General features: G+C 45.1%; 1 protein-coding gene across 1 annotated transcript in view; it reads right to left on the bottom strand.

The window, feature by feature from the left end:
• CTNNA1 (catenin alpha 1) overlaps nt 1–25,519 on the bottom strand; it is a 115,625-nt gene that overhangs the window by 87,271 nt on the left and 2,835 nt on the right. The window contains exons 2-5 of the mRNA XM_086758698.1: nt 11,959–12,065; nt 9,532–9,727; nt 2,252–2,418; nt 1,359–1,478 (exon numbers count right to left, since the gene is read on the bottom strand). Coding sequence (XP_086614824.1) covers nt 1,359–1,478; nt 2,252–2,418; nt 9,532–9,727; nt 11,959–12,063 — 588 coding nt within the window. The 5' untranslated portion in view covers nt 12,064–12,065. The remainder of the gene's footprint in view (nt 1–1,358; nt 1,479–2,251; nt 2,419–9,531; nt 9,728–11,958; nt 12,066–25,519) is intronic.

The following is a 25,519-nucleotide window of genomic DNA, read 5'->3' as shown; positions in this document are numbered from 1 at the left end:
ATCTCCAGTGAGATGAAATTAATCCAATGACTGTAATTACCGCTAATTTAAGATTAGTGAGCAAGTCCATACGTCTTTTCCCAAACACTCCCTGCTGCAATTCTCTAGGGCACCATCACCTCTGTTTTGGAATAGAAGCACTATGATTAGACAAAGCTTCTGAATCTAGCACAAGCAGTTCACTTTATAAAAGGAAGAATGAACACCGTTATTAGCAGTATCATCATTTTAAAGATACCTCTTAAATCTAACAAAAAGGTGATGAAAATGAAAAAGAGGATTGCCTTACTGAGAAGGGGAATAAAAAACCTGATAGAATCTTCAAAATGAATGGACAATAGGCGACCTCTGTAAGATACACACTAAGCAGGGAGGGCACTCTGAGCAGGCTCACAGATTTACAGATTTAGTACAACCACTTCCCATCGCGTGGAACAATCCATCACAAAGCAGTTTAAGAACATTTATTGCACTCCCATCACAACCCTACTCCCATTTGCTGCGATCAGATTTTAGATACATAACCAACCGGCAATCCATTTTAGACTGAGTCCAGTTTATTCTCAAAGATGAATCTGTGCAAAACAACCAGGCAGTGTCAGAGGTACATCAGCAGTTTTGGTTTCTTCTTATCGGCAGAACAAACAAACAAAAAGTGCTCTACAAGAATTATGCTATTTCTGATAAACAGGACTGCCCACGCCTCTGCTTTCTTTTGAAAACTTACCTACACAAGAATGAGTCACAACAGTGCTACTGAACAAAGCAAATTTTACACCCAGTTTAAGGTTAAGCACAAGCTATCCAAACCCAGAACATACACATGAACAGGATTGTAAACCCCTTCTCAAACAGGCATTTCAGCATCGCCACTCACTTTCCTGGGAAGAGCAGCAATCCTGTGCCTAGCCACGGCTTTTGCTCCCTGGTTACACGGACACGTTCAGCCCACCCATCCGTGCGAACAACAAAGGCAGCGTGCTCCAGTGCTGAGCACACCAGGCCGAGAGTCACATCTCAATTCTCCTTCCTTACCCACACCTGCACTGCTTCAAAATGGGAAATTTAAGTGTTGGGAAGCAGCATTTCATGAAGGTACTAAAGCATTAACACAAATGCTACTAGAACAAATTCCAACACCAGCTGAGCAGACTTTCTGCTTACCAGGCAAGCTCAAATTTCCTGAACACAGTGGAGTGCAACACAAAGTACTCAGCAATAAAAATAAAGTTTTAAAAAAGAAAATAAGTATTAGCAGCAATGGGTACTGTAAAGAGCAGAAAGGCTGCCTTATTTGCTTATTTTGAAAAAGAAAAAGAAGAAATAATATACAGAAGAGCGAGCTGCCATCATTATACCTGTTGTCTTTTGGCTGCCATTATGTTAAGCTTGTCCACTTCTGGTTTGAGGGCTTTGTACAGGATACCCAAATCCTGCTCCGTGCCAGCGTTTCTTAGTTTCAGGATACCTTCTTCCACCTAAAAGAATATAGATTCACATATTTTTCCAAGTAATACAGTTCAGTGTTCCAGAAGTAATTCAGAATGTACTTCACAGCCGATAGAGAAAGCAATCTTCCTCTGCCCCTTTTATTTTTCGGAGAGGTATTTCACAGGCTATCAGTACTCAGGGCTTAGCTACTACTTCATAGTCACCAGCTACAAGAGACATTTGAAAGAGTACGAAGGTGCCCAGGGCCCCGGCAGAGCTGTGGCAGCGGCCGAAGGGCACAGGCAGTATTCTCAGAGCGCTGCTGCAAATGCAGGCCCAGTATCAAACCTCATTTCATTTCAAATTATCTGCAAACCACCCACCCACCCTCTTGCTCGTGGGAAGAAAAGGCTTCCTCAAATATTCCACATTCCTTTTATTTAGTCTACCGAAGCTACACATCCTTAGTAGCTACAAGGGAGTACTGGTTATAAAAAAGCCAAATTATTTATTTAAGATTAAAAGAGCTGGCTATAACCTGCAGTTGCAGACCACAGTGCGCTTAGACTCAATACTAAAAGTTCAGAATGAAGTGCAACATAATGTCAAAAGCTGACAGTGAGTGTAAAAACAAATGACAACATCCACTGCACAGGTTTTGCTCTGAGAAAAAGCCCTAAAAACCTCCCCGATCCAGAAGCGAGCCACTGACTGTGTGCATGCCGGGGTCAGCACACATGCGTGAAACAAAGCCACGTGACAGACCTCACCCAGAGTGGCAGGTGTGGCAAAGTGAATCGCAGTGAAGAATTACACTTACGACTTTCAGTTGAACAAGCAGCTTGTAGACATCTGCCATGTCAGCCAAAATCAGCAGGCGAGTAACGGCGGAGAGCAGGGCACGCGCCGCCCGGACCATGTTACCTCGTTTCACAGAGGAGCAGGGGTCATCTGCGAACTCTCCCGACGCGCTCTTCATCAAATCACCTGCACCCGGGGAGAAGACGGTCTGACTTTAACATCATACAGCATTTCTTACGGGGCTGTGAGGACTCCTGGGCAAGCCAATCTCAGTTTTGAAAACAAAATGTGTCTGCTTAAACACAGCCAGCAATTAAGACTGCACGCAGCCACCTCTAAGCGTGGTTACCACACGCTATCAGGGTAGAGGGGCTTGTGCAGGGAGGAAGGGCTGGGAAATACCACTTTGGTCCTTATTTCCAGTGGTACACGTGTTTCAACATGCCAGAATCCTCTGGAGAGGCAAATTCAGCGTGCTTTTGCAGTTACATGCAGGACTGCAGCTATTTCACAAACTACAATGCTTTCAAAGCTTCAGCAAAAGCTTTGATTCATGCGTGTGTGTAGGAGTTAAGCAGAAAGCAGCAGAAAGCACTGTAAACACAGAAGGAAATGCCGTAGCTCCTGGGACCGTAAACAACTCCGAGCGATGACCTGGCTGGATATGCCCTGGTTTGCATTCAAAGCAAGGCACCGCTTCGTAAAATGCTTCAGCGTTTCATAGCCCGTGGGTCTGCATCTGGTGCAGGAGGGAAGAATTTGGGTTTCAGATGGTAACAATGCAATTGGCTAACTATGAAAAGCACAGGCCGCTTTATGCGGCTAGAGAAATTCCTCCAGAAGGCATTCAGAAAGCATACAATAACGTCTGCATGTAGTCAGAGGAGTAAATTTTGGATTTCTCCCCCAGTTCCTGGGACAGCATTTTACTTCCAGTACCACAGTTCCTACACAGCAGCAAGCTTTGGCATCCACATGATTATTATTCTCGGATCTCTCTGCATCTCAAAGATTTTGTGAACAGCTAGGATTTAGTTTAGAAAACGCTAGGTACTCAAATCCAAAGATTTGGGGACAGCTGGAGATAACCAGAAAGCAGGCGAACCGTGTTATCACTCGCTGCGGTGTCAGAGGCTTCCCAAACCCCTATCAAAAAGTGTCCATGTGGCCAAATAGCAAACAGAAATAGCACATCTCAGATAAGGAGAGAACCTCCACTAGTGTTTCACAAGCGAACGCTGACGGGGACTGCCATCGAGCCCGCTACCAAGTGGGGCTGGGCGAGACTTGCACCGAAATCTCAAGATGATGCAGTGGCATCACCCTGCCAACGGCGTGCCGGCTCCTACTGCTAGGTGATCAGCGCAGCCCATCCACAGTACGGAAATTGTTTCAATTTTATTTAAATGACTTTTTGGGTTTTTAACTACACAGAAACACCTACAACTGGAGAGCCTGGGGTTAACCATCCACACACTCGCCATTCAGCGGAGTTTGAGCGCCCGAGCACTCCACACCTCCAGAGCTAAATACAGCCCAAACACAGCTGCCAGCCTGTCGAAGCAACCCCAGCGAGATACTCAATCCTGTCCAAACGCTCCCTCCTATGTAACACCCTTCCATCATCTTAAATAATACCACAAAGAGTGGCATACAGCATTTAAAGACTAAAAATACGCTACTTCAGTAGTTTGACAGATGAAAAAAGCTTCTGCCCAAGTACAGACCAGCTATAAATATCAATCCAAAGCTATCCCTCACCCAACTTCTCGAGGAACACATTATGTTAACAAGTGTTAGGAGCCTCAGATTTCCAGATGGGTGGAAGACGATGCATCTCCACTGCTGAAAAACTGCAGCCAGCCATGAGACTAGAAAACCCCTACACATAGCTGACAGGACCCTTTCTTTATTCCTCCTGGGAGAGGCTAATAATAGTGAAATTTATGTCACCACCACAAGTACGAAATCTATTAACAGTCTGAGCATTTGGAATCACAGAAAGGCTTGGGTTGGGAGGGACCTTCAAAGCCCACCCAGCCCAATCCCCCTGCAAGGAGCAGGGATATCCCCAGCCAGATCAGGTTGCTCAGAGCCTCATCCAACCTGGCCTGGAATGTTTCCAGGGATGGGGCATCCACCACCTCTCTGGGCAACCTGGGCCAGTGTTCTACCAAACACTGTACCAGAATTTGCTACAAATATTTCCTCCTTTATTTACTTTAATGGAAACAACATTCCTCTCTTTTGGGAGTTGGAAATGTGGGAATTTTACATATATTTCCTATTTAAAACAACTTTGAGAGGTGGCTGCTCACTTCATCTGAATCTCAGAAATTGCTAACAAGGTTTTAAAAAAAAAAAAAATTATCTTCTATCCATCTCTTAAATTGCAACCTTATGAGCCAGTGCTGAAATAAATTCTTCCCCGTGAGGGTGGGGAGGCACTGGCGCAGGCTGCCCAGAGAGGCTGTGGATGCCCCATCCCTGGCAGTGCTCCAGGCCAGGCTGGACGGGGCTCTGAGCGACCTGGTCTGGTGGAAGGGGTCCCTGCCCAGGGCAGGGCGTTGGAACTGGGTGATCTTTAAGGTCCCTTCCAGCCCAAAGCATTCTGTGATTCTAGGAAACGCTATTCCTTTTTATTTTAATGAGAGATTTTAAAAGATTCAGTGAGTTTCAAACAGCTTGTCAGGGTGTCAAATAATAAGCAGCTTCCCAGAATTAAAGGAAGATTGTATTTCATGTTGTTGCACATATATATTTTTCCCACAAATTACTGAAAGCTGGCTTTTAGACTTATTTTACAAAGAAAAAGCAACATGGGGTAGTTATTTTAACTAGAATCAAAGGGTAAGAGGGAACACTGCCCTGGCCTAAGTGTGCAGTTACCACATTATATGTGCGCATAGCAGTTCAAACTGGACCCAGTATAATCTTCCCATTTTCAAACTGGACCCAGAGGTAACACAGCAAGCTTGAAAGCAGGATTTCAAGAGTTAAAAGAAATACACCGCAGAAGAGCCAGACTATGAGACTCAGATTATACAGCTGGTACAAACTCTTATATGAGTAATCTGTTTTTCCAATATAACCTTAGATTGTCACTGGATATTACAAGGGAAAGATAATAAAGCAGAGTGGAGAAAAGAAGAGGCAATAGTAGCCACACTATGATCTTGTCAATAAAGCACTAAGAATTCAATTAAATCTAATGGAACAAAGCCCACTTCAGAAATAGTAAGATTTTAGTCCATCAAAAGAAAATTACCATTTTCTAGGCTCATTCCCACCGTGCCCACGGGCTCCGACAGCACTCTCAGACAGCACTATTAATCCTCCTCAGCAGCGCAGCGCACGATGACCATGACAGAGGGCTGGCTTTATACGAACACTGACGGAACAGCAAAGCGGCACACAAGACGGGCAAGGAATACCTAGGACCCAGGGATGCACTGATGCTTTTTTCCCAAACTAGGAATTTGGGCCCACTCATCACCTTGTACCCTTCAGCCCATCTCCAGGCAGCTTTGCCGGCAGTATCAAACACAGAGTGCCACCAGGCCAGACCTCTACCTGCTCATCACGCCCTACCATGCTTCCCTAGAGGTGGCCTACTCTCCACCAAATGAAGGCAAGCTTGAAATCAGAGTTCCAAGACTCTACTATTCTGGAGACTGAAGTCCTGTCTTACCACTAATGCCACCTTCAGTGTCCACCATGTGCGTCACCACACTGCCCCTGCTTTCTACTGTAAGAACAAAGCCCCGTATCTCCTTTTGCCGTACCAATATGGGAGCTGATACTTACGGCAACAACAGCTCCTGGTAATTCCTTAATCTTGTCTTCAATTAAATCCATACGCTGCCTCAACACTCCTCCGACAGTCTGTCAAGAGCTCCCTTAGGTTACGGCTTTCACGAGATCTCAAGCCCTTGGCTGGAAGGTTACTCCAAATACAAGTGGTACACTCCGAAAACATTTTTCTTGCAGGAAAACAGCTGAGAACTCTTCGCAGCCTTCCAAGAAATTAAGCTAACTGGTGACAACAGAAATCTAACGTTGAGTTTTCTAAGAATAATTCAGTGTTTAACTTCAAGTTATTCCACTGCTTCTGTTTCTGGGAAATCCTTAAGCCATGCATCTTGGGTGAAGCACAGTTGAAAAAACATTTTACCCTGTCATAATTTCAGGGTTCAGTTTTGGAGAAAGCCTCACTCAGAAACACAGGGCGGAAAGTCACCACGTTAAATCAGTACGTTCCCTCCCCTGCATCTGTAACCATGGAACATGATCAAAGCCCACAGGATCCAAGAGCATTCATCCTTACCTCAAACACCACACGCAGGCTCAAGCTTTTTAATTTTAAGCTTTAATTTTTGGTCTTTTATGTAAAAATACCATAGGAAGAAACACACCAGTGTAGCTAATGCACTGGGTCCTCACACTGGCATAGAGAGCTACAGAGGCAGTGAACTCCGACCATCAGTGCTCCAGGAACACAGGAACAGCCTGGTCAGCCGGACCCAAAAAACACGTCCTCCTTGACCCCGGAGTTCGCAGCCCACCTCAGTGCCAAGCTCCTAGGTAAGAAACTGCTTCCTTTCCAAAACGCCTCCCAACAGCACCGGAAGAGCTGACCGTTTCAACGCACAGTCAGTCTTCAACGCTTCGCAGGAAGTAAAACTCTACAAAAAGCTTACGGTGGGGGGAGTACGGTGGGACAAGACCAGCACCGCCCCTTCCGTTACCCAGCAAAACTCCAACAGCAGAAATCAACGTAGCAAACACTGTAAAATCCGCGACATTCACCCAGTACCCAGTCTCTTCTATAATCACAGCAGGATCTACAGTGAAAAACACTTTGTGCCTTTGTCTCCACTATTCCAGTCAAAATTTTATTTTAGGAAGTTTCACTATGTTAAAAGAAGTTAAAAGTCCAAAGCTTTAAAGGGCCAGGAATCTTTCCTTAGGATATTTCATGAACTTGTTTAAGATTTAAAGCAAGTTGTAATTTATTCTTCCATTGTAAAAATCAGGAAGACTTTGAAGATCCACTTATACTGATTCAGTACGTAGCCATGCTATCACTCCCTCCAAATAGCTTTTTTCGCTTCTTTGTTTTTACCCCCAGCATATGTGATTTTATGAACAACCGTGCTCACTGAAATCATGTACCCTCTCAATCTTCTTGCCAGGCTAAAAAAAAAAAATTAATTTTCTCTGATGACACAAGTTATCTATTGTCCTAATCATCTTCATAACCTCTGTCTGCATTCATTCATCTTTTTTTATTATGGTAACTAAACTGCTCCCTACTCTAAACAGAGGCATTATTAATTCTGTTTCCCCGGCTTCTGCTGAAGATGAATTGTGCTGTACATCCATAATCCCACTGCTGCCGCCACACACGCAGATGCTGCCAGTTCACGATCACTCTGCTGCTGACCAAGACATTCAGATTGTGTGTGTCCCCCCTCCATTTTCTGCCCCCCATGGCAGAAGGCAGATAAAGGCACCAACACCCGGAAGTTTTGCTAGGCGCACGCACAGGCTTGGTATTACAGTTCCTCATTTCTCCCGTTCATGAATTCAACTGGTTACCACAATACTGGAGACGCTTCTGAAGCGCAGGGACTGTACGCGAACACCCACACCGAAGGTCTGTATCTCCTTGCTGTTATTAGCGCTGCCGAGAACCGCGCTTCTCCCCTGGGCACGGCAGCAATAAGCCTTCCCTCTGTTGGATCTCATTTTTCACCATTTGCTTCTAATTTCCTCAAAGGTTTGCTCATTTTTTAATTTCCTTACGAAAAGCTGCTCTGCTAAACCTGACCAAACACTGGCACCGTGTCGGGGCACAGGCTGTTACCCCCGGTCATGCTGCCCCAGCAGCCCAGCCACCCCGTGACAGCATCCCCACAAACAGCACCAGTGACTCAGGGGAACCACTCCAGTCTAATCACCACCCACCCAGCTTCGGCCATCCTCTCCATGCACCGGACTTCATGGAAGCTGCAAACACTAAAAAGGGAGGAAGAAGTGAAACGACACGAGAGTGGGAAGTTATTTCACTCTGGCACCTCTCAGCTATGAACTCCACCTCCTCTGTCAAAGATCACCAGAGCAGGAAGGCTCTGGAATCAAGTCCAGACGCAGTCCCAAAATCAAGCAGGGGCCAAGAAACAAGTGAAGGGGTCATCCTGAAGGTTTTTATATCAGTCTCTCCCCTTCCTCCCCGCTTCTCGCTGTAATATGCCACCACAAATTCAGCTAACAGAACTTCTCAACGCCAAGGACCGCGTACAACTCCCTTGCTCACTAATATCACCAAGAGTCACGGGAAGGTACTCACAGATGAGCTCTGACTCTCAGTTCTGAGCAGCAATCAAGCAAGCACCAAGAATTAAAGGCTTCAAGACAAAGGAGTCTCTTTTGCTGTTGTCTGCTGTTGTTAAATTAAGCCAACTCAATTAGCCCCTCATATTGCAGCCCTCTTGTGTTGATCTTTCTCTGGTCTGTCAACCAGGCTCATCCAGAACTTCGAACCATTTTCAACTAATACTTCATCACTGTGCAACTTCAGCTACAAACAAGTAATTAATGCTAATGAGTTTTCCTTCTTCTGCAAGCAGCAGCCGCCACCATTAATATCAGTTGACTGGGTTTCACTGAAGCATAGAAAAGGCTCATGACTGGAAAAATGATAAATGATTTATGAGCAACAATATTTACTAGTACATATTTTAGAGTACGCCAGCTCCACGGGCTTGTCTTGCAGGTCTTCTCCAAGAAAGTAAAAAAGAAAATTACAAAAATCAACACTAGATGTGGGGGAGGAAGCCTGGAATATTAATCAAGGTCCTCACATTCTGTTTGTTGCTGCTTACATTTTGCATATTCAAGCCACTCGGCTCTGTCAAGTCAACACTCCGCACTTCCTCCTCCAACGTTGTTTTGCATACGTTCAAACACTGAAGAAGTTATTGATGTATTTGAGACCCGCTTCCAGAACAGTTATAGCTGGGGTGGGGGAGATTACTTTTGAGCCTAAACTGAGTTTTAAATGCTCTTCAAAGAATCAGCCCTTCTGCTTCTCTTCTCAATCTCTACTTGGGACATCCAGTTTCCAGATCCACCCAGTTCATATTATTCCCCAAGGAATTCAGCAGGACAAGCCAAGAATCTGGGCAAGCGTAGAGACGCAGAGTCATCAGTAATAACAGCAAAAGAGAAACGGGAACAGTTCTACTTACTCTGAAAAAACACAGTTTTACAAACTACCAGGTGCATCGCTCTTACCTTGCTTACGAACATCTTCCACAGCCGCTACCAGCTCCTCTTTCAGGAACTGGCTCTCTTTGGCAATTTTGTCTCCTTTCTCCAGGAAATTCTCTGTTGCTTGTTCAACGGAAGCAGCCAGAACATGGGCCTTTTTAGAACGCCCTCGCTTTTTATTAGATGGGCCCTTGTTACTGGTGTTAACCAGTGTTGTTACCTAAAGGCACAGAGGGAAGTGAAAAAAAAACAAATTAGAAGGTTTATCAGTTTGAAAGCAAGGCCACACGTACTTTTCTCTAGACAGCACATCGCTAATACTTGTGCTATCACCAGCTCCAAAGGTTAAACTCACAAACAAGTGTTTTTCATGTCTCTCTAAACATTACCATGCTTCTTGATTCCTTAGATGAGCATTACAAATTCAGCTAAACTGCTCGGAGATTTTTCTTAGCAGCAGCAGACCTGAAAATTTGATTTTAAGAATTGAGATCTATTTGTATTTTTGATAAACTGTAATTTCAGTAACAGGCCAGAGCTATTTGGCACCACATAAAAAGACACCAAGTTGGGGATAATGAGTTTGGAATAGCTCTCCAGGCACAAAAGACGCCAAACAAGGTTGAAGGCATTATCTACAGAAATCTAGCAGCACAGTACCTCTTCAGTCCAAAACAGTACTACAGCAAACGGACTAAATGCAGAGCAAAGGACTTGCTAGAGCTGGTTGTTTTAGGGAAATAATGAAAACTGAACTCCCACAATCCTCCTGCAATCAACAAATACTTCCAAGTTCTACATTTTAGACCGAAATCCTGTTGACCAGCAGCCAGGCGACCACCAGGTACTCCGTTAGCTCAGGATCAGGGCCCATCCCCTTCAATCAAACGCAGACAGATGTCACAAAATCCAGTTGCCCTTTTTTTTCCCCTCCCTTATCTCCTTTTTGTTAAGTCCAGGAAAACGCATACAAAGCTACTTCAGAGTGACATTAAATTACAACACTAAAAATATTACTGCTCTGGAAAGCCCAAGGACTGCTGACAGAAAGGTCCTCAGAGCCGAATCCATCTCCACAGAAGGTCAATTTGGAGAGGCAAAGCCATCAGTTGGGAATATCACTCTTGGTTAATGGGGAGCATTTGTATTGGGTAGTCCCAATTTATCACGTACTACAAATACAGAACAAGTTGCAACAAGGCAACTTACTCTACTTTCCTCTCTGTATTTTGCCAGTCACACCACCCACAAAATTTGGGACTGCTGGTACCGCCTGGTGTGCTACTCGAGGAATAAGTTACAAACACTGAACTGGGACAAAAAGGTCCTATAAACAAGTTTGCTCAGTTAAGTTTGCCAAATTATTACAATTTGTCTTAAGGACAGACTCGATCAGTAACTCTGGCTAAAAAGCTATGCAGCAGATCATCCAAGTGAATGTCTGGAGGGAACAAGTGGCAGGTACAGGCAGCAGCTTGGCAATTAAAGGGATGTTAACACTGCAAACAGAACTTGATCCTTGCAGTTGTGCTTAGCAGGAGTTGTGTCCAGCTCATACTCTCAGCTTTAAAATTTCATATTTCAGGAAAACAACGCTAAAGATGATGAGTTAACTGTCTCCAGGGCACCTTCTCTTCCAGACCTCCTAGAAAGTTTCTTCCAAGAATCTTCAAAATGCCCAACACACACACACCTCACATTTACTCTAGCTCTCCTACACTCTTCAGCATGCTTCACTGGGCAACATACAGCATGCAGAAACAAGCTTTTGTTCACAAATCCAGTACAAAGTGCAGTGAGAAGTTAACAGAAAGCATGCACATCTTGTAAAAGATACACTGAAACAGTAACAAATGCCATACAAGCATACTTCTGGGGTGGAACTCGGTTAGGAGGGGTCAGTAAGTTATGTACAACACGAAGCTGTTCTAGACTGGTTGCAAACATCCCTCACCATGCATTTCACCATCTGCCTGAACCTCCTTCCAAAGGCAACTCTAAACACAAGTACTCTCGAAGAAAAAAACAAACTCATGAGAGCCTACTTCTGGCAGGCACCAATGGCTTTGTTGCAAGCAGCTTCTGTCATTCCCAAATAGCAGTTTCTAAGTGATACATGGCACAGCTTTTCAAAGATTCAACAAATAAGCAGCATTCCACACAAACTACAGGTGAGAAACAGCACAGCAGCAGTGGAACAACAGTCACTAACATGCATTTCTGCACTTCTGTGTGCTGTGTCTTATCAGGTGCTGAAGCAGCACACTATTTCTAGACTCGTTCCAAATAACTTTGTTACAAGTAATTTTTTTTTGTTTTATTGTACGCTTTTTTTTTAATGTGTTTCTACTTCCGTAATTTAAGCTTTGAAAGTTACTTAATTGAAATAATACATCAAAACAGGTAATCATCCTTATGAAGGTTTCCTTTTGCCCTCCTTTTTTTTCCCACCTGTGTAACAAGAGGCTCAAGTAGTCTTTCAACCGCCAGCGTTCTTATCTCCAAGCTTTTGGGGTCCCATTTGAAGTTAACGTTGCCTGCAGTAACAGCAGTCATTTCTAGAAGAAAAAAGAGCTACATTAATACATTTTTTTTAATTATTAATGCTGCTGAAATGTATTTTTAAAATAAATTAAAGTGGAGGCTATTAAACACACAACACATCCATTCAGCTAAGTTAAGGTTACACTGTCTTAAGAAACATCAGGTTTGGTTCAACTGGTGATCATTCAAAAATTGCTTGTTATGGCAATACACAGATATTACCTGTATGTTTTCGTTAAAAAAATTAAAATAAGCCCACATGGAAACCTCTTCAAAAGCCACAATACTTACCAGAACAATGACAAGCAATGAAAAAGGGCCTCGCAGGTAACAGGGGCACTCCATCCACGAAAGTGGAGGTGAAGGAAAACAACCTGCTCCTGATTTCTGCTGCCTCGCTCCCGGGCTAGCTGTCCTGTGCTCCCGGATCAGCTCCAAAACACTGCCCAAGGTTTCGGGGGAGCAGAATGGAACACCTTGACTCCCACAGCACCAGTTCTCTGCCAGTTTTTTCAGCTCCATCGTGAGTCACGACCCCAAACACTTCATCAAACCAAGAGCCAGGTTCTAGCTCAACTCATTCAACCCACCCGTTCACCCAACTCACCGTTCGGAAGTGCCAAGGTAAAATACTGACTATAAGCCTTACAAAGCCAGACAATCCAGTTGCTTCATATTTAACAGCTTACATATTTATTATACTTCCCCTTAACATTTACATAGCAGAGCAAAGCAGATTTGCACAAAGAGATCTGTTCAAAGCTGTCACTGAACAGTTCCTTCCCATTGCAGTTTTATATCAACATCCCAACGGAATGGCAAATACAATTATGGGAAAAGTTTAGCGAAACCACTAAAACAGCTCTGCTTTTGAAACCAGTAGTCTAAAAAAATTAAAAAACAATGAATTACAACAAATCACTAGACTAATGCTGTGATGCTGTACAGCACAACAAAGGAACAACCAGAACCATAATTTCAGTAAAAAATTGTTCTAAAGTATTTACAGGTCCATAAAACCAGTTCATACCACTTCAGACTCAACAGAATCATGGGATGGTTTGGGTTGGAAGGGACCTTCAAAGCCACCCAGCCCAACCCCCCTGCCAGGAGCAGGGACATCTCCAACCAGATCAGGTTGCTCAGAGCCCGGGCCAACCTGGCCTGGAATGTCTCCAGGGATGGGGCATACACCGCCTCTCTGGGCAACCTGGGCCAGTGCCCCACCACCCTCAGCGTAAAAAGTTTTCCCTAATACCTAATCTGAATTCCAGCTCTTCTTGCTTTGAGTTGCCCTCAGAATTCAAGATTAGGCCAAACTCATGCTTGTAACTTTTTATTTCTAAAAAAGTCAGGAAAATAAATATATTTCCAGAGTCTCCTTCCACTCCTTCTCCTAAGCACCCACTACTGAAGTTGTTTTAAAGCTTATTAGCTGGTATTTTTAAATCTTACGCTGGACAGGGCACTGTCTGCATAGCATCTCTGCACAGATTGCTCTGACAGCACCAGATGTCCCCGAGCTGCCAGACGAGCCCAACGGCCCGTTATTTTTGAGAAGCAGGAGGCAAGGCACTAATTTTGGTAACCAAGGATGTCTGCAACGCATACCAACAACCAACCATTTTACACCAACCCTGACAGTTAAACGTGCAGAACCAGCACAGACGTGGCCGCTTGTTTCCCATCAAAAATAAAATGTCTCGGGCGCTCGAGCTCAGCCGGAGAGGGTGCAAGGAAACCTGGGGTTAGCGTGACCAGGCTTCAGGAGAGCGTGCAGGGAAACCTGGGGTTAGCGTGACCAGGCTTCAGTCAACAGCACTTCCATGGCAGGCCGATCCCGAGCCACCGCAGCGGCATTCCCACACCGCGGGCGCGATACAATAGACTCCGTACTCATTACGCAACTGAAAAACACGTCTTTGCCCTGCAAAGCCCACACGCTGCCACGCACCGAAGTACAACTTTGCAAGGTGCAAAGCAGGAACACTCACCTAACCTGCATTCAGCTTTCCACTTACACCCACGCGCCAAGTGCCCACACTGCTGGAGAGAAAGAAAACTTTAAAAGCTTGAAAGCTTAAAAAAAAAAATAAAATAAAATAAAAGCAAAGGAGCAGGCTGATTGATCCATGCCAGCATACATGCAATGTCTCTGATGGTTTCAACCCAGAAAGCTCGAAGGTGCAGCCGAAGTGGCCCAGCTCCCACAGCAGAAGGCGTGCGAGGCTGCAGCTCCGGAGACCCCCGGTGAGCACACTGCAGGAGGGTGGAGGACGGCCACCTCCTCTTCCTCACCCTGCCTCTGACAATTACCACCAACTCCCACGAACCATTCTTCTCTCCCAATCACTTTTTTTTTTTTTACTGGTCCAGCTTTGCACTGGCTTGAGCCAGAGCCCAGGGCAAGCTGTGAAACGCCCTTCACCCCCAGTAACAGCCTACATTCAACAAAGAACCTCACCGCTTCATTCCCTTCCAATTAGCTCGGCGTGAATGCTTCCTACGCAAGAAACCAAGATAAACGCGCTGAAAACCTTTATGGCGCCTGAGAAACACACTCCGGGCTCTGGAAAGCACATCAGGTTTCCGCGTAAAAGCTCTTTCTATGTATTTAATGCTGTTACGCCTCTCACAGAAACAAAGTGCGCGACTGGAGGTAACCGCGAGAAGACACGTTAATTGTGTTAGTAGGATAATGAAGGCAATTCACCTGAAAACACGTTAGTATGATAGCTCATGAACTGGCCAAAAGTAACGGTCTGTAAAACAATTTAGTATGAACTTTATTGAAATTTATCTGAAAAACACAGGTTGGTATCAAATACACTGTTTGGCAGCAGTGACTTGGATATCATTTGTACGTTGTAGTAAATACATTTATTGAATTAAATACTTGTGCTTCATTGCTGGCCCTTGGAGGGCACACAACTCCCACAACACCTGCGGTAACTGCATCATCTCAAAGGAAGAGGACGTCCTCTGGAAGACGGACCCAACCGCAGGCCAACGTAGCACTGGTTTCAGACAGCTGGGACGCCCCAGTTCATACAGGGACAGGTTCTCCGGGCCACAGAGCTACCCTGCACAGGACACGCAGCAGCAGGCATTTCAAGGACAAAGCGGCACAGACCACAGAGCGGAAGAGAGAAAGCAACGCTGCATCTGAAGTGCTGGAATCTACAGAAAGACACCAGCGCACAAGGAGTTGCGTTTGCCCAGCCTGTGGTTTCATAAGCGCAGGAAAGCTGCTTAAAAACCAACGTTTATCCTCCCACACCCCTCTAGGAACTCATTCCCCTCTTCACATCACACCCTCTCTGTACTGGCACAGCTTTCCCCACAGCTGAGCTATTAACCAGATGGGGAAGAACTGATTTGGCTGGAGGGAAATAAATCCATTTTTGTAGGGTAGGCTGAGATCCCCATCTGGTTCACCGTGCCACCACAGATACCACCACGAGCAGAACCGGCAATGGCGACGTCAGCTGGCACTGTTGGCAAAGCCCTTCGGGTGGAAACACGGAGCAAAGTTGGATCTCACAGTCAAGTTGAACCAGGTCCAATGGAAAACAGAGCATCAAGGAGACCCGCTGCAGAGAGCGGGGACGTCCTCCCAGCACATCAGAACATCAAGCTCCAACCTCAAACCACACTCACAGCGCAGCATGTTAACGGTAAGCCCTTCAGGTTATCACACCGGTTGTGATGGTGCTCATTACTGTCGCAGATGCTTCAAGAGCACTGCAGTTTTATCTACTGGGGTTTGGTGCACTTGCAAGGGCGTGAGGGCAGGGAAAGAGCAGGAGTTCAAAGCAGCCACTTCCAGATTTCCCTGTTGCCTCCACACAATTGCCAGACAACAAGCAAGTCCTAAGCAAAGCCATCCTGGGACAACCTGACTTGCCCCTTGCTTTATAGCAAGAATCAAGATCTTGGCAAGAGCTAAAGCTTAAGAAGAGGTTTCCGTTACACCGCACTTCAAGCAAACGCTGCCACAGTCCTACCGCTCCTTTCCCTGCCACAAACCTGCCTCGACCAGGCACCCACACAGTGAACCACTTTGGGGGGCTAAAATGGTCTCAGTTAGCCAGCAGCTGTAAAAACTACCTTGCCAGCTTACCGTCCTGAAGGAGGAGGTGGGACCGCTCAGGGCAGAGGACGGGACTGCAGCAGCACTGAGATGAGCTCTGGCCCCGAACCGCACCCCGGGGCAGGTCCCAGCCCTGCTTGGGAGAGGCGAGGGCGCAGACCCGAGCAGCAGGATGTATTAAACTGCTGCGGCTGTTCGACGTACCGCGTCGAACGAGCTGGCCTGCCATGAACGTGCTGAAGGAGATTACATACAGCACTCCTTCCAAAAGCCACAACTGAAGGCCACAGTATTTTCAAAAACTGGTAAGTCAAGGTTTTAGGAATAACTTCAGATACCTACTTCCAGAATACTGGCATGCAAATCATTTCCAGACTTTGGCAAGCGTAGGAATGTAGCTCTGCGGCTTCGTTGCGGAAGTGTCCTGAAGGCACCCAAGGCTTTCCAGCAAGCCCAGGAAGGAGCGCTATTCCAACAGCAAGCTCTGCACACCAACAGAACCGTGGAAAGGCCCAGTGCTCATGGTCCTGTTTTTCCAGGTTGCACTCCCATGCGCACCCCAAGGCAGTGCTGGCTGCATCTCAGGCACCCTGAGCGAGTAGGTTCAGCCTGCTCTGTACCCAAAGATCCTGCAGCCTCCCGACCTCCGGACCAGAGCAAACCTCTCTCACATACACAGAGGAAGACCTAACAGCCCATCTCCTGGGCCACAACTAAAGTCCCACCACCTTGTGCTACCTGAAGAGTCTTTTACATGCTATCATCTACCAGTCTCCAAATTTTAACTATCCTGACAGGCTGCCTTCTAAAAGCTTTTAGCTACTCCCACCATTCTCTTCTGGGTTTTCTTAGGGAAGACGGTATTCAAACTGGTCTCACCAGCACAGCGGGCGGCTAACACAGGCCAAGCACAATAGACCACATGCTAAATGCAAGCATTATGCTATCCAAAAACCTAACAAAAGAGCAGGTACAAAAACACTCTATACCTGGGAGGACATTCTCCATTTTAATGCTATTTCTGCTACCCACCTAGTTGTTCCCCATTTTGTGCAGATGATTGTGCCCAGGCACAGTAATACATACTTGATTGCATTATTTCGCAGCTTATTTCTTTCCCTCATATTTCTTTAAGTAATCACAGTCATTTTGAAGGATAATACTGTCCTCTACCACGCCTGCAGACTGCCTTTGGATATTCTGTGCAATGGAATGAGAATAACCATTATTCCATCGCCCAAGTCACGAGCAGGGAACTTGGTGGGATTTGCGACACAGTGACCCAGCTTCATCTTCCAGCCAGAAAGCGAACCAGCTTCTCTGCTCCCAAGGGAATCCTTTTGGTTTTGTTTGGTTTGTTACCCAAGTACCTAACCCGTCTGATGACCGGCAGGGATCATCACCCTGCTGAAGGTGGAGGATAGGACAAAGCAGACAGATCTCCAGTTCCCACAGATCTTTAACACACTCCACTAACACAGATGTTCTGAACATTTTTGGATTTAAAAAGATAAAGGCACACTTTATATTAAACCAAGCTCACATGCAGTGGTTTCATCATGCCCCACTGACAGTCCAAAACTGTCTTCCATATAACAAAGAGTACCCAGGGAAAAAAAAAAAAAATTCATTCTTTCCTCTTTCTCTTCACAGTCTCCAAATGAACGTGTCTGTCCCATCCCACACATAAAGCACTGATCTCAGGAGCTGAAGAGCTGCTAGTCAAGGATGTTTGGTATACGTCATGCTTTTCAAGGAGGACTTAAGCAAGTTTGATTTAAGATGTTTTTATTTAATGCCAAGTATAGACAACTAAAAGCAGAGAGTCATCCTCTTCTAACAAAGCCTTCAATCTTCACTTTCATCTACTCAGCTACTAGATCTTCTCCTCCACCATGAACACCATGGAGGTATTACCTCCTCAGCTATCCTTACTGTTAGAATTTCACAATCTGAAATAGGAACACAAACCCAGGTCTTGCACTGACTATATTCTTTGATTATCAACACATTTCTGTCATTTGAGTGTATTCAACTTTGCTTTTTCACAGACTGCAGTAAGCAGCCAAGTAAAAAGATGAAATTGTGGTTCAGGTAAGTCTTTCTCACCAGTAGCAGTCCAGACCCAGCTCTCACAATCTGCTTTCATGTTTTTTTTTCTCTGTGTTGCTCTTGTGGAGAAGGCCTACAAAGAAGGTGTCTGAAACCACTCAGCAGAAAGCCTTGCACAGCCAGTAACAAACAAATGCTTCTCGGTTTCTTCAGCCAATCTTTAGACCCTGCTAATGAGTTAAGAGATGCAACCTGATCCGGTGTGTCTACAAAAATCAATGAAGTTTATAACTCTGTTTTCTCTTTTACACAGGTTTTATATCCTCTCTCCTGCCTTGTTACCGAAGCCAGCGGCGTGCCGCAGAGAGCCCGCTCCCTTTCCCCTCTGGAAGCACAGCCCACCCTACACCACGCACCATCCCACGAAAGCAGGCACGGGGCACATCACCACATTAAGACGCAACACACTCCCCAAAGCAGCACGTGCTATTTCCTAACAGCTTCCCAACTGCTATAATCGTGTGGATTCAAGTAATTTATTGCCATTCCAAACCCAGGAACGCACTCCGTAACAACAGGTTCTCACGCCTTCGTTTGGGTCTAGCTGTCATTAAGAGGATGGAAGGCAGGCTCTATGCAAGCGGCTTCACCGTGGTGTTCCTGAGACCACAGCAGTGACTTCACAAGCACAAATAAACTGTTTTTTGGAGGGACCACTGCTAATAACAGCCTCTTGCCCTCCATCACCTAGGCTCTGATCATTCTGCCTTCACCAGGACAGTTCTGCCTCAAAGGAGCTACAAAGGAGGTGCACGGTAAGCCAGCTCACAGCAAGCACAGGCAATTAGTGGTTTATTTATGTCATACTACAGCTCCTGTTCACAGATGACATCCTAAAAGAATGTAAGAACCAAACTCACACTTACACCCATTTAACTGTCCAGATGGATATGCCAGTATGTCCCAACAAGCGCCTAATTTATTTCTGCGGTTTTCAGTTCCCAAAACTCAAGCAGGATTTCAACTACATAAAGAAAATTGATGCTCTAAATATGTGTTTTCTAAAACCCACGTTTTTTCTAATTAAAAAAAAAAGTGTCATGAGCAGTGAGCTATTACTATTACTAACCAATTCACTCATTCAGTCTTCTCAATAAGGTTGGTGCATTTTATGCTGAAGACCTGCAATACTAACACCATGAAAGAGAACTTCCAAACTCAGAAGAAGTAATCACTAGATTTTTAACTGCTGTATTTTAGCTGTGTGCTCTTTGGGTCGGGAGTTCAAACTCCCAAACCCCCGCCCTCTCTCAGGCACACTTCCCACACTTCAGCCTGTATGGATAGCATTTTCCAACAAAACAAGGCGGCTCAGCCAGGAGAGGGGGACAGCAGAGCCCAGGTGAGACTTGTGCGCCTGCTGGACCATGCTGATTCCACCACTGAGAGCCCTTCCAGCCTCCCAGTGTTTCTTCCCACCCTTGAGGCGGAAAACTGTGCGAAGCATCCCTAAAATCATTAGGAAAGAATGGAAGAACAGCTTACCACCAGTCTCGGAACCACAGAACGCATTTCAGACCCTAGTGATACGCAGTCTGTGCAGATATAATAACCAGGCTGCGGCTACAGAGCACGGCTCTTCAAACCCCAAACCATGCCAGCGCAGGTTCCCATCACCAACACTGAGATAGCAACGAATGCAAGAAGGTGCAGCCTTTTAACAAATTATTTTTTGCCACAAGTATTCCTCAAATAAGAAAAACTTTGTTATACATTAGCCTACTTTATCAGTTGGCACAACAAATCCTCAGTGCTGCAAAACTAATTCTTGCTTAGCTTGCAAAAAAAACACTCATGTCTGACAATAAAAAGAAAAAAAAACCTTTTGGGTTTTGTATTTTTGTTCTGATCTTCTTCAGCACTCAAGCTGCAACAAAAAGCACCGTTTAAGCTACAGAGTCAGAAATAACCAGAATCTGATCCCACCCAAACGGCATTTTCATTCCCAGATTGCTATGTTGCTATGCAATACCCTTCAGTGCTTTTAGCTGACCATATCTTCTCGATCTCCACGTTCATTAACAATTTTAAAACAAATACTGGAGTTGCCTGAGCTGACACACATGTTCTGAAAAAAATTAGTCTCTTGCCAAACCCCTAACTACAGCGGTCAATTTGCTTAAACTTGTAGAAAATTTAGTCTTCTATTAACAGAGACTAAATATCGTATTATTTCTCAACTGCATGCCCAGCATAGTAGCAACTAAAGACAAAAATTCACAGCATTACAAGAGGGGAAAGAAAAAAAAAAAAAAACAACTTATCCATAGTTTTCTCCATTTGCAAGAGCTACTTAAAGAAGGGCACTCAGTGAAGCAAAGCAGAGCACCAGTGCTTCTTCAAAGCAAAATGTTTTCTAAAGTTTCTAGAAAAACTCATTTAGAATTCCTTTTTCAGTCCTTCACTTTGATTCAGGAACACTGTCAGTCTTATCTAAAAATTACAAAGCAATTATTTTTTAAAGGAAAAAGAAAAAAGAAATAAACCTCACAAGTGATAAGGCCAAGAATTTCACTTTATGCTCACAGCAACTTTCAGCAACGTCTCTTAGCTATAAACAATGAATTAGTTTCATGGGAAGAAGAATTGCACCATCACTGCACGCCCCCGGACAACTCTCAACGTGCAGCTCCACCAACACACGCTGTGAGTTAAGAAGGGGCGGGGGGGGGGGGGGGGAGAAAAACACACCACAAAAAAAAACCACCGTGAAAACAAACCACAGGAAGAAGAATGAGCATGAATGTAATGCACTGGCACTGCTTGGATGAGTTTAGCATCTTCTAAATGACTGCAATTATCTGGAAGAATATGCAAGGTAGGATGCTCTAACACACCATCTCCTCGCCCCGCAGACACCGAGAACACAGAGGGCACTGACTGATGAAAACTTCGCAGCTTTTCCAGAAAAGCAAAGCACGTAATAATAAAAACACAGTGGTGTGATTCATTTTTGGAAGCTTACCAGAGTTACCTGCACCTTCTGTCAAGTACAGACTCACTAAGGGTGCAGAGTGCCACAGGAGAATCAGATGATCCACCTGGACAGGAATCCTTTCGAGTCACAGCCTTAGCACACGGATGACCAACTAACACAACTTTCATTTAAAAAAAAAAAAAGTCACTGACCCACCCACATTTCACAAAAGCAACAGGAAGGAGCTGGAAGGTTTGAGAGGAAGGAGTCATCGCTTGGCTGCTCTTGTTGGAAAAACCAGGATTTTAAGCTAGTGACATAGCCGTTTACTGAGCAGAATCCAACTCGTATCTGATTAAAGACACATTCTTCTCTCTCCACCCCTTCTCCTCACCCCCAGGAGCAGGAAACAAGACAAAGCGATGTAACAAAAAAACAGATGAGCTAAGAAATCCCGTTCAATTGGATCCGCACCAGTGCTTTGCCTCTTGTTCTGCTGAGCACCGCGTCTTTCACTGATAACCATTGACTTTTCCCTAGGCCCGTGACAATATCCTGTTAAACAGAGGCAAATTGTCTTAACTAATTCCTGCAAATGAAGTAAAACAGCTTAAAACACCTGATGTTAAAGTACTGATACATACAGAGCAGAAGTTAACTTTTTTGTTTCTTGAGGATATAAGCTTTTTAACCCTGTACAACTAAGCCACATTATTCTGTTGTGCTACAAACAAACCTTCCAGCTTTGTTTGTTTGTGACTGTTTATGTCATTATTTTCCCCCCCTAACCCCAGCTAGGAGAGGGGTTTGAAAAAAACCCACCCACGCAATCCACATTGCACTCCTCACCATACCAGTACAACAGAAGAGCACTGCGGTTCAGGGCTCCACCGGCAGTGGAAGCACTGTGAAGTCACAAACGAGGGATACGCTTGCTTTCCTGAAAGCCTTCCCCACATCTCTGCTTTCAGCGTGCATTGTTTAGCCCGAGCTAGGAAATGCGTTTCCAGCTGTAACGGCAGTGGTTTGTAATTAAGCACACCTTCCAGAAAGTGGAAGTGGCAGTAACTACAAAGCCGTGCTTTGTACAGAAATTTAAACCACTCTACTGCTTTTCATACAGCCAAACCAGATTCTTGCTTTCTACTCCCTCCAAAAGTATGCTGTCTCTTTCATTTTACTTGAGCTTGCACAAAGCCTTTCAACTCTCAAGCAGGTTTCTAAATTTAAAAGAAATTAAGTCACTGAACTGAGCCCACTGAACACAACAAACCCGCAGACGAGCCCGCCAGCGCCAGAAGCCCAGCAGCGCTCCTGCCAGCGCTGGGCACCAGTCACGAGAGCTGCTGGACGAATCTGCAGAACAGGAGTCAGCCTGGGCTCGAACTCCTGGCTCAGGAAGCTCCCACGCTGCAGGAGCTTGGCAGATCATCTTAGGGAAGCAATGCTACTCCACTGCCCTCTTCTCACTTATCGCTTGTTTTATCGCTTGCCTGTTGCTTTCCCTTGTAGGGATGGCTTTATACACCACCACCAAGAAAACAGCGAGGGGAGAACAGGGAAGGGAAGCCAAATGACTGTGGGGGGTCAACAAAAAGAAAGGTGGCAAGGGTCAAAAGTTATGACTGGGGAGCCAGAGAGGGACACCAGACACCACCCAAGAGCATCAAAGGAGCCAGAGGATACTGCTCCATGGTGGGAATGGAAATGACCTCCAAAGTTCCCATCTTATTCCCACCTTCTGGTGTTGTCAACAGTCAGCTTGGCCAAGGCCAGACAAAGGGCTTATAGTTTAGGGCCTCAGACAAGGGCTAGACTAATAAAAAGTTGATGGGAGCAGAAAAACCAAAACCTCATGATGAGGGTCATGGAGAAAGGACACAAGGGTGGATGGACCTCTCAGCTACAGTAATCAGATCGCACCAAGTTCCCCATGCACGACTTCCCAGGTCATTGTTCAACTTCTCATCCTTTAAGTGAATAAAGAATTTATGTTTTAAGATGCTTAGACTCCAAAACATCTGGACATCAGATACTGGTCAAAATGAACTTCACAGTAAATTGCGTGTGAGGTTTGTACGAGACTTGTCACTTGCATACATGTCCACAGTCCAGCATGAATTATCCAAGACCTTGGGCAACTCTTCAACATCAAACGACGAGACTCGCTGGGTCTTTAAGTCATGCTAAAGGAAATTACTTTTACAAGTACACGTTACGAGGACATACTTGCAAGAAAGTGGGTAAAGAACAGGCAGCTTGTACATCTTGATTAGTTGTGGTTACACAGAGGAACACCCACTTGCACCTTCTTACTTCTCACTCAGCATACCACCAGCTCTGTCCTCTGCTATTCGACAATCCTGCTTCTGAATTAGTTATTCCAGTCAGCTATAAAAAACATTTACCCATCTATAGCTTCAGGTGAAGATCTCAAGAGCACTTTGCAAAGATGAATACTGACCTCCTCGGCGTTATGCAGGTTAAGCACCGTTTTATAGGCATACAGCTCTGCCTCGTTTACGTGAAAAATTAAACTAAACGTACCCAGAATAAAACGGTGAATGTGTCCTGGTTTCAGCAGGGATGGAGTTAATTTTCCTCTCAGTAGCCAACGTGATTTGGATTTCATATGTGAAGAGTGTTGACAAACACCCTGATGTTATGAGTTGTTGCTAACAAGACCAAGGACCCTGTCCAGCTTTCCAGGTCTCACTAATTGTGCAGGTGCAGGAAGCCGGGAGGAATACAGCCAGAATAATTGACCCAAACCGGCCAAAGAAAACATTCCATGCCATAAATGTCATGCTTAGTATACAAGTGAGGGTTGCCATCTCTGGATCCCTTGCTCGCTCTCTCCCTTTCCCCCTTTACTTGCTGCTCAGTTTCGTTTCCGTGATCACTGCTCGGGACGCACTGTATCGGTCATTGGGACGTCAGGTGGTGAGAAATCGTGCATTGTTCATTTTGTACATTTTAGTATCCTTATATTCGGTTATTACTGTAGTTTTACCTTGCTATTCCAGTAAACTGTCTTCATCTCCACCCATGAGTTTTCCCTTCTTCCCAATTCTCTCCCCTATCCTGCTGGGGAGGGTGAGCTGTGCGATGATCAAGACTGAACCAGGACTATGAAAACTCTCTGACCCTTGGGGGAGCAGGAAAGGCAGTGGAAAGGCGAGGGGGGAAAGACCACACATGTCATCAAGGCCACATGTCCGCAATAGCATTAATTCTTACTGATTTCTTATTAGTGGAAAAGAAGCAAATTTAGTATTTACCTAAATGCCCTCTCGATCTTGTGCTGACAGAACAGCAAGGACAGAAGTGTCTCACCTACGCTCTCTCCTCGTTTCCTTTAGTTAATCTCTAGGAAAATAAATATTTTAAACATTCTATTCTCCTGATCCTTCATCAGCCATCCACAAGCCCACTCGTTTTAGTCTCTTTTTCTTAAAGCAGCTGTTGCAGGCTACTCCAGAACAGGGAGCACTGATGGGTTTACAGCATATTCTACTCTAACTTCCACTAACACCTCATTTGCTTCCCAACATCAGCTTCACACAGAAATTTTTCTTAGGCATATAGAGTCATATGCAGACCTGCTCCATACCAGGGCACAGACAGCTTAGAAAACTGGGTGTTGTTGTTGGAAAAACGCACACCACAAGCTTAAGCAGTGAAATGCAGCCTGCCATGCCACTGCTAGTTCACCAACTTATTTGCTCTCAACCCCCTCACTGCCTTGGAAACAGCAGGAGTTTAACTCACTCTTAGATTGTATCGGACACCAACACTCCTTCCTCCCTGGGCCCTTCAATACATTAAAACAGATCTACTGGGAAACGGACTGGCACCCAGCTTGGTTTCCCCTTCTCAGTCCTGTTCCACCCTCTTCCTTGGTAACTGCTAGCCCTTTAGCTATAGCTCAGCTCAAATGTGTTTTTTCCATCCATAGGTGCCTGAACTTAAAGCCTATCAAACAAGATTCCGATTCTACCAGAGCTACTTATAAACATGTGTCAAAGGACTAGCAGATGTTTTCCGCAGTACACCTGGGATTAACAACCAAAAATATGTAATCATGTTTAGAGAAAAGGTAGCTGGCTCTTTAAATACAACAGTCAAGGAGGAATTACGAATCATAGTTAAGTATCAGATTTGTCAACAGTCTATACTAACCCATTGCACACCAGAAACCGGAGTTAACACCCATTCTCACCCTGACTGGAAGATAACAGGTGTCAGTCACTCAAGGAGCAAGGTCCCACTTACAGCTGCAGCGACTGCGTTCCTCCTGCGACTCCTTTACCTCGGTAAATCTGTCTGCTTTGCGGCACAGCAGG

The sequence above is a fragment of the Chlamydotis macqueenii genome, chromosome 14 (genome assembly GCF_036417535.1).
Source record: "Chlamydotis macqueenii isolate bChlMac1 chromosome 14, bChlMac1.mat, whole genome shotgun sequence".
NCBI classification, from domain to species: Eukaryota; Metazoa; Chordata; class Aves; order Otidiformes; family Otididae; genus Chlamydotis; species Chlamydotis macqueenii.
The sequence above is the reverse complement of the archived record's forward strand: the minus strand, read 5'-3'. Positions and strand labels throughout refer to the sequence as shown.